This window comes from Lipophrys pholis, assembly GCF_963383615.2.
Source record: "Lipophrys pholis genome assembly, chromosome: 7".
NCBI classification, from domain to species: domain Eukaryota; kingdom Metazoa; phylum Chordata; class Actinopteri; order Blenniiformes; family Blenniidae; genus Lipophrys; species Lipophrys pholis.
In genome coordinates this window covers 163,293-180,404 of record NC_137638.1, presented here as the reverse complement: position 1 = coordinate 180,404, position 17,112 = coordinate 163,293, and the positions used below count along the sequence as shown (strand labels likewise).

At 51.4% G+C, this 17,112-nt stretch overlaps 1 protein-coding gene across 1 annotated transcript in view; it reads right to left on the bottom strand.

Moving 5' to 3' along the window:
• Positions 1-4,803: 4,803 nt before the first annotated feature.
• The window catches only part of c5 (complement component 5), a 34,265-nt gene continuing 21,956 nt past the window's right edge, over positions 4,804-17,112 (bottom strand). The window contains exons 21-42 of the mRNA XM_080467201.1: positions 16,655-16,888; positions 16,147-16,207; positions 15,953-16,042; positions 15,624-15,839; positions 15,429-15,504; positions 15,163-15,322; positions 14,977-15,081; positions 14,320-14,491; positions 13,337-13,461; positions 13,083-13,163; positions 12,853-13,005; positions 12,718-12,780; positions 12,479-12,572; positions 12,364-12,403; positions 12,121-12,223; positions 11,909-11,983; positions 11,449-11,554; positions 9,086-9,169; positions 8,842-8,931; positions 8,593-8,685; positions 5,180-5,312; positions 4,804-5,065 (exon numbers count right to left, since the gene is read on the bottom strand). Of these exons, the coding sequence (XP_080323327.1) occupies positions 4,933-5,065; positions 5,180-5,312; positions 8,593-8,685; positions 8,842-8,931; positions 9,086-9,169; positions 11,449-11,554; positions 11,909-11,983; positions 12,121-12,223; positions 12,364-12,403; positions 12,479-12,572; positions 12,718-12,780; positions 12,853-13,005; positions 13,083-13,163; positions 13,337-13,461; positions 14,320-14,491; positions 14,977-15,081; positions 15,163-15,322; positions 15,429-15,504; positions 15,624-15,839; positions 15,953-16,042; positions 16,147-16,207; positions 16,655-16,888 (2,487 nt within the window). The 3' untranslated portion in view covers positions 4,804-4,932. The remainder of the gene's footprint in view (positions 5,066-5,179; positions 5,313-8,592; positions 8,686-8,841; positions 8,932-9,085; positions 9,170-11,448; positions 11,555-11,908; positions 11,984-12,120; positions 12,224-12,363; positions 12,404-12,478; positions 12,573-12,717; positions 12,781-12,852; positions 13,006-13,082; positions 13,164-13,336; positions 13,462-14,319; positions 14,492-14,976; positions 15,082-15,162; positions 15,323-15,428; positions 15,505-15,623; positions 15,840-15,952; positions 16,043-16,146; positions 16,208-16,654; positions 16,889-17,112) is intronic.

The window sequence follows — 17,112 nt, the reverse complement described above, 5'->3', positions numbered from 1 at the left end:
GGAAATAAACTCATGCCTTGACGAATCAAACTTGTCTCTCTCTCTCTCTCTGTCTCTCTCTCTCTCTCTCTGTCTCTCTCTGTCTCTCTCTCTGTCGCTCTCTCTCTCTTTTCATCAGAGAGAAAGAGAATCAATCCAGACTGATCTTATCAGCAGATTTTACTTTATTCATTTTAGTCAAAGACACAAACAAGCACTGACAATCCAGACCCCCCCCCCCCCAAATGAGCACTGACAATCCAGACCCCCCCCCCCAAATGAGCACTGACAATCCAGACCCCCCCCCCAAATGAGCACTGACAATCCAGACCCCCCCCCCCCAAATGAGCACTGACAATCCAGACCCCCCCCCCAAAGAGCACTGACAATCCAGACCCCCCCTCCTCAGCAACTGAGCTCACTGACTGCCGGACGCCTCTTCTTCCCAGAATGCCGTGTTTTCCTCTGACTCTGGCGGGGGCGGGGCATGCAGGCGCCCTGGGCCTTCCCACCTGCGGAGGCGGCAGCGCTGCAGACGAGGCCGGATCCGCAGTCGCAGCGTCCAAGGTTCCTGCGCAGCTTGGTGGGCCCCCGCAGCAGACACACCTCCCCCTCCCGAGGAATCCTCTGGCAGCGTTTCCCCGTCAGGTATCGAGCACAGCACAGCCCCGCGGAGCAGTCCACTGAGCGCACACAGCTCGCCATCTCCACACCTGCAGGACACACCCCCACTTCAGTCTGAGCTCAGGCTGCACACCACTGAATGAGTCCTCCGCCATCTTGGATGAGGACTCACGTCTACTTACACTGCTGACAACATGTTGAACTTTGGCGTGGAAATCATGGTGATAATTACCCCCCCCCCCCCCCCCCCGAACCAGGGTCAAAGGTCAGACCGTGTTTGATGTTCACGCCAAACTGTGTCTGTGTCTGTGTGTGTGTGTGTGTGTGTGTGGGGGGGGGGGGGTCGTCAGTCACCTTTGGTCCTGTTGAGTCGGTCTGAGTGTCGCTGGGAGTCCATCAGTGTGTCAGAGGTTCTGCTCTGGGCCCGGTTAATGCAGCCCCCACCCTGGAACACACACACACACACACACACACACACACACACACACACACACACACACACACACACACTGTGTTTACTGTGATGTCAAACATGGTGGCTCAACCATCTGACTCACTCAGTAACTAGGTACTCTGAACACTGAATAAGTAACTAGTTAGTCTGCACACCAACTAACTCTGTAATTAGTCTGAACACTGACTCACTCAGTAACTAGTCCGCACACTGACTCACTCTGTAACTAGTCCGCACACTGACTCACTCAGTAACTAGTTAGTCTGCACACTGACTAACTCTGTAATTAGTCTGAACACTGACTCACTCAGTAACTAGTTAGTCTGCACACTGACTCACTCTGTAACTAGTCCGCACACTGACTCACTCAGTAACTAGTCTGAACATTGACTCACTCAGTAACTAGTTAGTCTGCACACTGACTCACTCAGTAATTAGTTAGTCTGCACACTGACTAACTCTGTAACTAGTTACTCTGAACACTGACTCACTGACCAGAGGAGTGTTACAGTCCCGTCCTGCACATCCTGCTGCTCTCTGGTCCCAGCCAGACCCGGTGGACCTGGTGTTGGACTTGGACCCGGTGCTGGACCCGGTGGACCCGGTGCTGGACCTGGACCCGCTGGACCCAGTGCTGGACCTGGACCCGGTGCTAGATCCAGTGGACCCGGTGCTGGACTCCAGGCTGCTGTAGGAAGGATCCTGATGGACCAATCAGAGTAAAGTGACTGTTAAACATGGCAGGCCCACCAGGTGCAGAGGGAGTCTCACCTCCTGCAGGAGGTGCAGAGGGAGTCTCACCTTGAGCTCTGAGCTCTGCAGAGCCTCTTTAGAGGAGCGGATGGTGTTTGAGTCCAGAGCCAGACTGCAGACCACCGAAACACAGAGGACGCTAAGCCACGCCCACATCCTGGTGCTCCTCCTGCTGCGGCTCCTCCTGCTCCTGCGGCTGCTCCTGCTCCTGGTGCTGCTCCTGCTCCTGGTGCTGCTGCTCCTGCTCCTGCTCCTGCTCCTGCTCCTGCTGCTGCTCCTGCTCCTGGTGCTGCTCCTGCTCTTGCTCTTGCTCTTGCTCTTGCTCTTGCTCTTGCTCTTGCTCCTGGTGCTGCTCCTGCTCCTGCTCCTGGTGCTGCTCCTGCTGCGGCTGCTCCTGCTCCTGGTGCTGCTCCTGGTGCCGCTCCTGCTCCTGCTGCTGCTCCTGCTCCTGCTCCTGCTCTTGTTCTTGCTCCTGCTGCGGCTGCTCCTGCTCCTGCTCCTGCTGCGGCTGCTCCTGCTCCTGGTGCCGCTCCTGCTCCTGCTCCTGCTCCTGCTCCTGCTCTTGTTCTTGCTCCTGCTGCTGCTCCTGCTCCTGCTCCTGGTGCTGCTCCTGGTGCTGCTCCTGCTCCTGGTGCTGCTCCTGGTGCTGCTCCTGCTCCTGGTGCTGCTCCTGGTGCCGCTCCTGCCGTGCTTTGGTCAGGGAGCTGTGCTGCCTTCAGGTGCGCTGGGTTTTTATAGCGCCACTGCTCTGTGATGTGTTGAAGGAATGTTTGAAGTTTGACTGGACTTCCTTCCTGGAAGCTGCAGGCGGAGGGACGTTTGATACGAGACACCTCACCGCCCTGCGGAGGATTAGACCCCACCTGGAGCAGCTGAAGGTGCGCTTGATGTGGTGTGAGAGGTGGAGGAGAGGAAGTCCTGCTGTGTACAGGTGGTTACACACACACACCGTACTGTAGAGCTGCCTAAGCTTCCTAAAGGAGTTAAGGAAAGGTGTTAGGAGGCTTCCTAAAGGAGTTAGGAAAGGAGTTAAGGAAATGTGTTAGGAGGCTTCCTAAAGGAGTTAAGGAAAGGTGTTAGGAGGCTTCCTAAAGGAGTTAGGAAAGGAGTCAGGAGGCTTCCTAAAGGAGTTAAGGAAAGGAGTCAGGGGGCTTCCTAAAGGAGTTAGGAAAGGTGTTAGGAGGCTTCCTAAAGGAGTTAGGAAAGGAGTTAAGGAAAGGAGTCAGGAGGCTTCCTAAAGGAGTTAGGAAAGGTGTTAGGAGGCTTCCTAAAAGAGTTAGGAGGCTTCCTAAAGGAGTTAGTAAAGGAGTTAGGAGGCTTCCTAAAGGAGTTAGGAAAGGTGTTAGGAGGCTTCCTAAAGGAGTTAGGAAAGGAGTTAGGAGGCTTCCTAAAGGAGTTAGGAGGCTTCCTAAAGGAGTTAGTAAAGGAGTTAGGAGGCTTCCTAAAGGAGTTAGGAGGCTTCCTAAAGGAGTTAGTAAAGGAGTTAGGAGGCTTCCTAAAGGTGTTAGGAGGCTTCCTAAAGGAGTTAGGAGGCTTCCTAAAAGAGTTAGGAAAGGAGTTAGGAGGCTTCCTAAAGGAGTTAGGAGGCTTCCTAAAGGAGTTAGTAAAGGAGTTAGGAGGCTTCCTAAAGGAGTTAGGAGGCTTCCTAAAGGAGTTAGGAAAGGAGATCACGTTGTGACAATCAGACCACACTTCCTCTAGGTGGCGTAATAATAATCAGACGGTGGTGAAGGTTAGTGACGTCTGTCGTGGTTAAAACAGTAGAAATGTGATCAAAGTAGTATAAAGGTGGTTCCTCTCACGTTCCCCTGAGGTTCTAACCTCTGATCTAATGTCAAATATCTCAGGTTGGAATGTAAATCAAAGGAGAAGAGGAACTAAAGGGAACCGGCTGAATACAGAACCAATCAGAGTGAGAACAGGCTGCACTACTACTGGGCTGAAGGAGGTTCTAAAGGAAGCTTCAGTGGTTCCTAGGCTGAAGGAGGTTCTAAAGGAAGCTTCAGTGGTTCCTAGGCTGAAGAAGGTTCTAAAGGAAGCATCAGTGGTTTCTAGGCTGAAGGAGGTTCTAAAGGAAGCTTCAGTGGTTTCTAGGCTGAAGGAGGTTCTAAAGGAAGCTTCAGTGGTTTCTAGGCTAAAGGAGGTTCTAAAGGAAGCTTCAGTGGTTTCTAGGCTGAAGGAGGTTCTAAAGGAAGCTTCAGTGGTTCCTAGGCTAAAGGAGGTTCTAAAGGAAGCTTCAGTGGTTTCTAGGCTAAAGGAGGTTCTAAAGGAAGCTTCAGTGGTTCCTAGGCTGAAGGAGGTTCTAAAGGAAGCTTCAGTGGTTCCTAGGCTAAAGGAGGTTCTAAAGGAAGCATCAGTGGTTTCTAGGCTGAAGGAGGTTCTAAAGGAAGCTTCAGTGGTTCCTAGGCTAAAGGAGGTTCTAAAGGAAGCTTCAGTGGTTCCTAGGCTAAAGGAGGTTCTAAAGGAAGCTTCAGTGGTTCCTAGGCTAAAGGAGGTTCTAAAGGAAGCTTCAGTGGTTCCTAGGCTAAAGGAGGTTCTAAAGGAAGCATTGAGCCTCCTTTCCTTAGCTTAGTGAGAATTCCAACGCTACTTATCATGGCCGCCACTTCTACAGTTCTCAGTTAAGGAAAAGTGGATAGGAAAGGAGATAGGAGGGACTATTAGGAGGTAGAAGGACTCTATCGGTCCCTCAAGAGGTCTTGAGGGAGGAGTTCCGGGAGTCTCCAGAACTAGAACTGCTCTGGCGGGCAGCCTGAGTTGGTCTGTGACCTTCCTGTGACCTTAGCCCTCCAACATATCAACCCTCTGCTGATTTCTGCTACCAAGTGTCCAAATGATGCAACAACAAATATCAAGAAATGCTGAAATAAAATAATAATCCGTCATAATCTAGATAATCTATAGAGAAAAGTATCAACTTGTTTGATGATTAAGTGATTTTAAATAGAATGAGAAATGAGGGATGATTTTGTTCCCAAACATCTGGAGGTGTTGAAGGTCACAGTGATGAAGCACAGCATGCTTTTTCAGCTTTATTGACACTAGTCACCATGGCAACACACTTTGGAGACTTGGATAAAAAACAAAGTTCCTCTGGGGTTCCTCTGGGGTTCCTCGGAGCTTCAGGGGCAGCTGAAGAGCTGCAGATCCAGAGCAAAGTCGTCCAGCTGGGAAGTGTAGTTCAAACACTCCGAGGAATGACAAGAAGCCGGCCAGAACTCCACCAGAACATCCGAGTCCAGAGGGAGGCGGTACCTGAGGAACCACGAGACACCACATCACAGAGGAAGGAGGTGAAAGAGGTGGAGGAAGAGGAGCAGGTGGGGCAGGTGAAGAAAGAGGTGCAGGAGGAGATGCAGTGAGTCTGACCTGGACCCTTCAAGGACCTCTGTCCCACTGGCTCCCATCACCAGGTACTGCTGGTCCTTCTGAAGGTCCACGCTGCTGCAGGAGGTCTTTTTTACCAGCTCCACCTCGGTACCTGAACGCACTGCCGCCAAGGCTGCAGCAACAACCGCAACAGTCAGACAGGAGAACAACAACAGTCAGACCGGAGGACGACAGTCAGACAGACAGGAGAACAACAGTCAGACAGGAGGACGACAGTCAGACAGGAGGACGGCGAGAAGAGTCAGAGAGGAGGACGACGGTCAGACAGACAGGAGAACAACAGTCAGAGAGGAGGACGACAGTCAGACAGACAGGAGAACAACAGTCAGACAGGAGGACGACAACAGTCAGACCGGAGGACAACAGTCAGACAGGAGGACGACAGTCAGACAGGAGGACGACAGTCAGACAGGAGGACGACGGTCAGACAGGAGGACGACGGTCAGACAGGAGGACGACAGTCAGACAGGAGGACGGCGAGAACAGTCAGACAGACAGGAGAACAACAGTCAGACAGACAGGAGAACGACAGTCAGACAGGAGGACGACAGTCAGACAGGAGGACGACAGTCAGACAGGAGGACGACGGTCAGACAGGAGGACGACGGTCAGACAGGAGGACGGCGAGAACAGTCAGACAGACAGGAGAACAACAGTCAGACAGGAGGACGACAGTCAGACAGACAGGAGAACAACAGTCAGACAGGAGGACGACAGTCAGACAGGAGGACGGCGAGAACAGTCAGACAGAAGCAATGAAACAACAGTCAGACAGGAGAAAGACAACAACAGTCAGACAGACAGGAGAACAACAACAGTCAGACGGGTAGAACAACAGAAACAACACGAAAACAACAACCAGGGGCCGATACATCTCTGGGTTTTTTTTCTTATTCCTGTAACTTCAGGATTAGAGATATCCTGGTACGTTAATCCAGGTAACAGATATCAGGTATGTTAATCCAGAGTCGTGGTAAACAGAGGGTTTTCCACCAGAAGGAACCAGGTTCTAGTTCTGGTCCAGGGCCAGCCTTAGCACCAGTTCCTTGTCTTTCCACTGCCAAAGCTCCGGCCTATCAGGGGCTAAACTGCTGCTACGCTGTTCCCACTTTGTTGCTGGACCAGAGGGGGGCCAGACGTGTCATCAGCTGGGGGCGGAGTTATCTCTACCTACAAGGAGGAAGCAAGGTTGAACCGGCTTTCTGAAAACTCCAGTGAACACGGAGCCCCAGAGCGGTTCTAGAGGAAAATATAATAATAATAACACGAGGGAAGGAGATCATTTAATCTGCGATCGCAGAGCCGCGGCTCTGGAGATGCTGCTCTGGAGATGCTGCAGAGCCGCGGCTCTGGAGATGCTGCTCTGGAGATGCTGCAGAGCCGCGGCTCTGGAGATGCTGCTCTGGAGATGCTGCAGAGCCGCGGCTCTGGAGATGCTGCTCTGGAGATGCTGCAGAGCTCCTCCGCTGTCAGCTGTGTTGGATATAGAATCTAGAAGCAGGTTTCCATTGTGGGTTTTTCAGGCTTTTCATTGGGACATCATCGTCACCAACTTCACTTCCAGGTCTTGTTTCGCGTTCTGACCGCAGGCCGAGGCAACGCAGCCGCTGAGCAAGGCAGTGTGCGGCTGCAGGGGGCGCTCCGCTCCGCTCTGAGTCGCTCCAATATTATTTCCTACCCACAGAACTTCTTTATAATTAATACTTTTGGTTCACCAGGAGTGGATTGGTGTCAGTGGACGGCAGGGCCTCGACCACCTGATCCCCGGACACAGAACCTGGCTTTTGGAACATGGAAGGTGACCTCGCTGGGGGGGGGAGGAGCCTGAGCTGGTGCGGGAGGTAGAGAGATACCGTCTAGATCTAGTCGGGCTCACCTCCACCCACAGCTTGGACTCTGGAACCCAGCTCCTCCACAGGGGCTGGACACTCCACTTCTCTGGAGTTGCCCACGGTGAGAGGCGGCGGGCTGGTGTGGGCTTGCTTATTGCCCCACAGCTCAGCCGCCATGTGTTGGAGTTACCCCCCCCCCCGGTGAATGAGACCTGTCCCCTACGTAGGGGACAGGTCTCTGACTGTTGATGGACCAAACAGCAGTACAGAGTACCACCCGACCTTCTTGGAGTCCCTGGGAGGGATGCTGGATAGCGCTCCAACTGGGGACTCCATCGTTCTACTGGGGACTTCAACGCCCACGTGGGCAACGACAGTGAGACTTGGACGGGGGTGACTGGGAGGAACGGCCTCCCTGATCTGAACCTGAGCGGTGTTCTGTTATTGGACTCCTGTACTAGTCACAGTTTGGCCATAACGAACACCATGTTCCAGCACAGGGGTGTCCATAAGTGCACTTGGCACCAGGACACCCTAGGCAGGAGGTCGGAGACAGTACCTCTGGAGTGGCAGACCGGGGTGGTGGTCCCTCTTTTTAAGAAGGGGGATCGGAGGGTGTGTTCCAGCTACAGGGGGATCACACTCCTCAGCCTCCCCGGGAAAGTCTATTCCAGGGTACTGGAGAGGAGGATCCGGCCGTTAGCAGAACCTCGGATCCAAGAGGAACAATGAGGTTTTCGTCCAGGTCGTGGAACACTGGACCAGCTCTATACTCTCCACCGGGTACTCGAGGGCTCATGGGAGTTCACCCTACCAGTCCACATGTGTTTTGTGGATCTGGAGAAGGCGTTCGACCGTGTCCCTCAGAACGTCCTGTGGGGGGTTCTCCAGGAGTATGGAGTCCAGGACCCTTTGCTAAGGGCTGACCGGTCCCTGGACGCCCGGAGCAGGAGTTTGGTTCACATTGCCGGCAGTAAGTCGGACCAGTTCCCAGTGCCCGTTAGCCTCCGGCAGGGCTGTCCTTTGTCACCGGTTCTGTTCAGAACTTTTATGGACAGAATTTCTCGGCACAGCCAGGGACCGGAGAGCAGCGTTCTATCATTCTACACCTCCGTTCCTCCATGTTGAAGCTTTTGATTCAGACTCGTCCAGAAATAAAGAGAAAGGAGCAGAAAGTCACTATGGAATGTTGGAATGGTGAAAAATAAGAGCCAAGATCATTTACACCTTATTATTGTCCCTCTATGTCCACTCTGGAGCTCTGGACTAAAACTAGACGGACGTGAAGAAACACCAATAGAACGACGAGGAGACGCAATGTCTTCTGGCTCTTTGGTCTTCGTCCCGAACGAAACCGATGAATCCGGTCCGTCTCCTGGTTCCTGAATGAGCACTACGTCGGTGAAATCAGTGACGTATCACGTTCTGGACTGACGCAATGACGTGGCTCTACTGGCTCCGCTAACGGTGGGAAAACAACCGGTTCTTTTAAGAAGCGGCTCCTGGTTCTCTTTGGTGGAAACGCCCTGTGGGAGGAGCGGGACGTCTCAGTGTACTAACATCTCTGGGTGTTCTTCAGGACTTCTACTACGGTGGCTGTGAAGGTCATAAAGTCTCCTTCTGCTACTGCAGAGACGATCCTCAGTTTGAAGGCTGCACACACACACACACACACACACACACACACACACACACACACACACACACACACACACACACACACACACACACACACAGTGTGTGAAATCACTGAATGTCCATCCACCAGTTACTTAGTTACTTCATTAATTAGTTAATTAACACACTCACCATATCGGATGTGCGGCCGACACGTCTCTGTGCTGTGATTGGCTGCTGTCAGAGTGGGGTCTACTTTTCCTCTGAAGGTCGCACAAGAAGCTGCACACACACACACACACACACACACACACACACACACACACACACACACACACACACACACACACACACACACAAACACCGAGTGATATTGGTTCACACACACCTGAGAGCAGAGCAAAAGCAGCTTAGCCAATCAGAGAGCTGGGAGTACCTGCCATGCACTGACACTGGTCGGCCACACAGAGGCGCTCCAGCTTCTGCTGCTCGTAAGAAAACTGAGTGGAGCACAGACTGCCTGCAAGAACAACAACATCAAGAACAACAGCGTCAAGAACAACAACACCAAGAACAACAACGCCAAGAACAACAACACCAAGAACAACAGCGTCAACAACAACGCCAAGAACAACAACGCCAAGAACAACAACGCCAAGAACGACAACGCCAAGAACAACAACGTCAAGAACAACAACGCCAAGAACAACAACACCAAGAACAACAACACCAAGAACAACAACGCCAAGAACAACAACGTCAAGAACAACAACGCCAAGAACAACAGCGTCAAGAACAACAACAACACCAAGAACAACAACGCCAAGAACAACGTCAAGAACAACAACGCCAAAAACAACAACGTCAAGAACAACAACACCAAGTACAACAACGTCAAGAACAACAGCGTCAAGAACAACAACAACAACGTCAAGAACAACATCAAGAACAACAGCGTCAACAACAACGTCAAGAACAACGTCAAGAACAACAACACCAGGAACAACAACGTCAAGAACAACACCAAGAACAACAACGCCAAGAACAACAACATCAAGAACAACAACATCAAGAACAACAACACCAAGAACAACAGCGTCAAGAACAACAACAACAACGTCAAGAACAACATCAAGAACAACAGCGTCAAGAACAACAACAACGTCAAGAACAACGTCAAGAACAACAACACCAGGAACAACAACGTCAAGAACAACACCAAGAACAACAACATCAAGAACAACAACATCAAGAACAACAACATCAAGAACAACACCAAGAACAACAACACCAAGAACAACACCAAGAACAACAACGTCAAGAACAACAACATCAAGAACAACAACATCAAGAACAACAACACCAAGAACAACAGTGTCAAGAACAACAACGTCAAGAACAACAACACCAAGAACAACAACACCAAGAACAACAGCGTCAAGAACAACAACGTCAAGAACAACAACGTCAAGAACAACAACGTCAAGAACAACAACATCAAGAACAACAACACCAAGAACAACAGCGTCAAGAACAACAACGTCAAGAACAACAACGTCAAGAACAACAACACCAAGAACAACAACACCAAGAACAACAGCGTCAAGAACAACAGTGTCAAGAACAACAACGTCAAGAACAACAACACCAAGAACAACAACACCAAGAACAACAGCGTCAAGAAAAACAACACCAAGAACAACAACACCAAGAACAACAGCGTCAAGAACAACAACGTCAAGAACAACAACACCAAGAACAACAACACCAAGAACAACAACACCAAGAACAACAACATCAAGAACAACAACACCAAGAACAACAGCGTCAAGAACAACAACATCAAGAACAACAACGTCAAGAACAACAACGTCAAGAACAACAACGTCAAGAACAACACCAAGAACAACAACACCAAGAACAACAGCGTCAAGAACAACAACATCAAGAACAACAACGTCAAGAACAACAACACCAAGAACAACAACACCAAGAACAACAACACCAAGAACAACAACGTCAAGAACAACAACATCAAGAACAACAACACCAAGAACAACAACACCAAGAACAACAGTGTCAAGAACAACAACGTCAAGAACAACAACACCAAGAACAACAACACCAAGAACAACAGCGTCAAGAACAACAACGTCAAGAACAACAACATCAAGAACAACAACACCAAGAACAACAGCGTCAAGACCAACAACATCAAGAACAACAACGTCAAGAACAACAACATCAAGAACAACAACACCAAGAACAACAACACCAAGAACAACAGCGTCAAGAACAACAACATCAAGAACAACAATGTCAAGAACAAGAACAACAACACCAAGAACAACAACGTCAAGAACAACAACATCAAGAACAACAACGTCAAGAACAACAACACCAAGAACAACAGCGTCAAGAACAACAACGTCAAGAACAACAACATCAAGAACAACAACACCAAGAACAACAGCGTCAAGAACAACAACATCAAGAACAACAACGTCAAGAACAACAACATCAAGAACAACAACACCAAGAACAACAGTGTCAAGAACAACAACGTCAAGAACAACAACACCAAGAACAACAACACCAAGAACAACAGCGTCAAGAACAACAACGTCAAGAACAACAACATCAAGAACAACAACAGCGTCAAGAACAACAACGTCAAGAACAACAACATCAAGAAGTTTCTCCTCCTCTGGCCTGGTTCTGCAGGTTCAGCTCAGTACTTCAGAGTGAAGCTTCTCTCTCTCTACTACCAAACTCCCATGATGCATTGCAACGTCTGACCTTTGTCCTGAGGCTCACTGACGCTGAACACTGAGTTACTGGATCCGTCCACCCTGAACCCAGTCCTGATCCGGAACCCAACACAGACAAAGAGATCGGAGGGAACCTGAAACACACACACACACACACACACACACACACACACACACACACACACACACACACACACACACACACCTTGAAGAGCAGGAGGAGGAGGAGGAGCAGAAGAGGAGGAGGAGCAGAAGGAGGAGGAGCAGGAGGTGGAGGAGGAGCAGAAGAGGAGGAGCAGGAAGAGCAGAAGAGGAGGAGGAGCAGGAGGTGGAGGAGGAGCAGAAGAGGAGGAGCAGGAAGAGCAGAAGAGGAGGAGGAGCAGCAGAAGAGGAGGAGCAGGAGGTGGAGGAGGAGCAGAAGAGGAGGAGCAGGAGGAGGAGCAGGAGGAGGAGGAGGAGCAGAAGAGGAGCAGTGATCAAAGACTCACAGCCTCCAGCTGGACGATGACAGTGTCGCCCTGCAGCTCGTAGTGAGAGACCACTGGGTCCTCACCGTCTGCAAACTAACACACACACACACACACACACACACACACACACACACACACACACACACACACACACACACACACACACACACACACAGTGTTAACAACGTCACGGTGCCTCTGAACTGGATCAGCTGTGGAGGTACACTCACCTGTCGCAGGTCCTCCAGGTACGCCTCCACACCAGTGGGCAGCTGGATCTTCATCACCGTCAGACTGGACTCAGTGTACGACCCGTCAGCAGGGGGTTTGTACCTGCCACACACACACACACACACACACACACACACACACACACACACACACACACACACACACACACACACACACACACACACACACACTTTCAGGCGGCGGCTCAGATTGGTCCACACACCTGGTCAGCAGGTTCTTACTTCACACAGGCCACCAGGTGAGGAGCTCGCATGCTGGGATCTGAAAGAAACATCAGAGTGAGAGTGTGTGTGTGTGTGTGTGTGTGTGTGTGTGTGTGTGTGTGTGGTGACTCACTATCAGATACATGGGGTCCGACCACCTGGATCGACAGGTTAAAGTTACACCTGTTCTGATTGGACGAAGTGGTCTGATAGTAAACCGTCTTCAGCTGGAAACACACACACACACACACACACACACACACACACACACACACACACACACACACACACACACACACACACACACACACACACACACACACACTCAGAGGGAATTCTGGGAACTTTCAGGTGAGTTTAAGCCACACCCACCTTCACACTGGACACGCCCTTCCCGTAACCTGTTGTCACGGTGATGTCATCAGTCGTCTTCACCTGAGAGGTCATTAGAGAGACATGATGAACCGTCTTCGTCCTGCTCCTCCTCCTCCTCCTCCACCCTCTCACCTGGATGGGCGTGGCCACAGGCCGGCTCTGGCTCAGCGTGAGCTGCAGTCGCTCTGCGTCCCTCCCCAGTCGGACGTTGATGTCCTGGTTGAGTTGTGTTCGAGGAACAACCCTGCTGTACTCCGTCAGCGCCTCCAGGGTCAGCGTCGTGTCCTGACGGAGGTCAAAGGTCACCCAGGGGTGAGTGTGGCTGCGTGGTGGCATGTCCTCTTCACCTGGACACTGTTTACCTGCACGGAGAAGAATCCTCCTCCATAGAGCTGATCCCGACTCAACCAGGCCAAGATGGACGCCGAGTACTGGATCCTGCCCTGCAACACACACACACACACACACACACACACACACACACACACACACACACACACACACACACACACACACACACACACACACAGGTGAGGGATGTGTGTCAACGTGAAGAGTGAAAACATGGTGGGTGGAAGTGGAGGAGAAAGAGGAGGTGGAGAAGGATGTGGAGGACCTTCAGCAGCACCGTCAGCAGGACGTAGGCCGTCGTCTCCACCGTCTGACCACTGCTCTGCTCCGGATTCAACCAATCAGACGTCACGTTGGAATCCTGCCAGTACCTGAGCACAGCGGGATGACCTGCACACACACACACACACAGAGTCAGACAGACTAACAGACAGACAGACTAACAGACAGACAGACTAACAGTCAGACAGACTAACAGACAGACAGACTAACAGACAGTCAGACAGACTAACAGACAGACAGACTAACAGTCAGACTAACAAACAGTCAGACTAACAGTCAGACAGACTAACAGACAGTCAGTCGGTCAGACAGACTAACAGACAGTCAGACAGACAGACTAACAAACAGACTAACAAACAGTCAGACAGACTAACAGACAGACAGTCAGACAGACAGACTAACAGACAGTCAGACAGACAGACTAACAGTCAGACAGACAGACTAACAAACAGTCAGACTAACAGACAGACAGTCAGACAGACAGACTAACAAACAGTCAGACTAACAGTCAGACAGACTAACAGACAGACAGACTAACAGACAGACAGACTAACAGACAGTCAGTCGGTCAGACAGACTAACAGACAGTCAGACAGACAGACAGTCAGACAGACAGACTAACAAACAGTCAGACTAACAGACAGACAGACTAACAGACAGTCAGACAGACAGACTAACAAACAGTCAGACTAACAGACAGACAGACTAACAGACAGACAGTCAGACAGACAGACTAACAAACAGTCAGACTAACAGTCAGACAGACTAACAGACAGTCAGTCGGTCAGACAGACTAACAGACAGACAGTCAGAGAGACAGACTAACAGTCAGACAGACTAACAGACAGTCAGAGAGACAGACTAACAGACAGTCAGTCGGTCAGACAGACTAACAGACAGTCAGACAGACTAACAGACAGTCAGTCGGTCAGACAGACTAACAGACAGTCAGACAGACTAACAGACCTTTCTCTAGAGCCAGCTGTTCCAGGCTGCGCAGCAGCTGGAAGACCGCCATGCTGTTGGGGTCATGCAGGGTCAGAGCGAAGGTGGCCACTGCACGCACATACACACTCTTCACACCAGAGGCATGCTGGGAAATGTAGTTGGCTGCAGAGTCCATGCTGTGGACCTGAAACTGAGAGGATGGGAGCTGAGGTTCTCATGTTCTCTTCTCTCATCTCAAGTTCTGTTCTCATCTCAAGTTCAGAGGTTCTCATCTCAAGTTCAGAGGTTATCTTCTCATGCTCTCATCTCAAGTTCAGAGGTTCTCATCTCGTGTTCTCATCTCAAGTTCAGAGGTTCTCATCTCATGTTCTCGTCTCAAGTTCAGAGGTTCTCATCTCAAGTTCAGAGGTTCTGTTCTCATGTTCTCATCTCAAGTTCAGAGGTTCTCATATCATGTTCTCATCTCAAGTTCAGATGTTCTCATCTCATGCTCTCATCTCAAGTTCAGAGATTCTCATCTCGTGTTCTCATCTCAAGTTCAGAGGTTCTCATCTCATGTTCTCATCTCAAGTTCAGATGTTCTCATCTCATGTTCTCATCTCAAGTTCAGATGTTCTCATCTCATGTTCTCATCTCAAGTTCAGAGGTTCTCTTCTCATGTTCTCATGTTCTTACTTGGAGCTGCAGCAGATCGTTTTTGATGCTTGTCGCTCGTTTCAAAGCGATCAGCACAAAGGACGTCAGATACACCGATTGGTCCATCGCCTCCGCCCCCGCATTCTGGAGCCAATCAGATCACAGGAAGAACTGATGGAGAAGCAGGAGGAGGAGGAGGAGGAGGAGGAAGAGCAGCAGACTCACCATGACCCTGTTGGGTCTGTACCTGGACTCCTCCCTGAAAACTCCGCCCTCCTGCTGCGTCCTGTGGATCAACCAGCTCACCGACTCTGACAGGGACTGCAGGTCTACAGAGACCACCTGCTGCACCAGGGACAGGGTCTGGACCACCAGGGCCGTCAGCCTGTCATAGGTCACGAGGTCACAACAACCAGTGTGTGTGTGTGTGTGTGTGTGTGTGTGTGTGTGTGTGTGTGTGTGTGTGTGTGTGTGTGTGTGTGTTCTCTCACCAGGTGCTCGACTCTTTGTTCCTCCAAACACTGTAACTGAAGTCTCCTCTTCTGAAGGAGTTAATGCTGATCACACCTACACACACACACACACACACACACACACACACACACACACACACACACACACACACACACAGTAAGCAGAGGGTTCTGCTGCCCTGTTCCTCGTCTCTCAGGCCTCAGTCTCCTCACCCTGTCTGATTCGTTGCTGCAGCTCAGCTGAGTTCTTCTGGATGCCCCCCTCCCCCAGAGAGTCCCAGGTCCCGGTGGCCTCCAGGTAGCGGTACACCTGGACCAGGAGGAGGAGCCCCCCCACCTCGGCCTCTGCCGACCCAGTTGGCAGGTTGACCAGCTGTTTGAGACCCTCGGGACTGTGGACCAGGTGTAGGATGTCTCCAATGAGCTCACCTGGAGACATGGTGCATCAATCACCTGTCTGAAGACCCGCCTCCTGTGACCTGACCCCTCCCGCTGGGCCCTGACCCCCCCCCCCCCCCCCCCCCCCCCCCCCCCACACACACCTCTGATGGTCAGCGTCTGGTCCACCACCGTGTTGGGAACCATGTCAGCCGGAAGCCGGTTCTTGAGCCGCAGCGTCCTGGTCTCAGGCCCTGAGGGAAACCACCAGGAGGAGGTCTGCGATGGTCCTGGTGGTCTCTGGGTCCACCAGGACCACCAGAGACCACCAGGACCATCTACAGTACAGACTACCTACCATACAGACCCTGAGGGTCCAGAGTTCCTCCAGAGAAGACCTCCTGCCTCACGCCCTCCGGCTGGAACAGAGGAGTTGACAGACATTCCAGCAGATGAGTCATTTCACCTCACTGCCCCCACCTGCTGGTACTACATGGTGCTGCATGCCTGTGGCTCTGAGCAGCTTGTTAGCAGCTTATTAGTAGCTTATTAGCAGCTCATTAGCTAGTTAGCAGTTCATTAGCAGTTTGTTTGCAGCTTGTTAGCAGCTTGTTAGCAGCCAGTTAGCAGCTTGTTAGCAGCTTGTTAGTAGCTTATTAGCAGCTCATTAGCTAGTTAGCAGTTCATTAGCAGCTTGTTTGCAGCTTGTTAGCAGCTTGTTAGCAGCCAGTTAGCAGCTTGTTAGCAGCTTGTTAGCAGCCAGTTAGCAACTTGTTAGCAGCTTGTTAGCTCCATTGATTGCCGTGTAGCATGTGAGAGCTAGCACAGCATCGAGAGCAAGCTAGGCCTGGTTGTGGTCTTGGTACCACGACTCGGAGCTTCTTGTCCAGGATGTCCCTGATTCCGTCCTGGGTCTTCAGGGTGAAGCTCAGGCTCTGTTCTCCAGGCTCCAGGCCCATTAGGGTGAAGGTGACGGTGGCGACGCCCCCTGCAGGCAGGGAGCTCCAGGTGCAGGCCGTGGAGTGAAGCCCCGCCCCCCCAGCGGCCGGTCGGGACTGCAGCAGGCAGACCGCAGGGCCGGTCGACAGCGTCACGCAGAACTGGAACCAAAACAAGTCGCCATGTTGGTAGTACTGCAGGGTCGACGTCAAAGTCCAGGTCAGGGTTCAGGGTCCAGGTCAGGGTCCAGATCAGGTCAGGGTCCAGGTCAGGTCAGGGTCCAGGTCAGGTCAGGTCAGGGTTCAGGGTCCACGTCAGGGTTCAGGTCAGGGTCCAGGTCAGGTCAGGGTTCAGATCAGGTCAGGGTCCAGATCAGGTCAGGGTC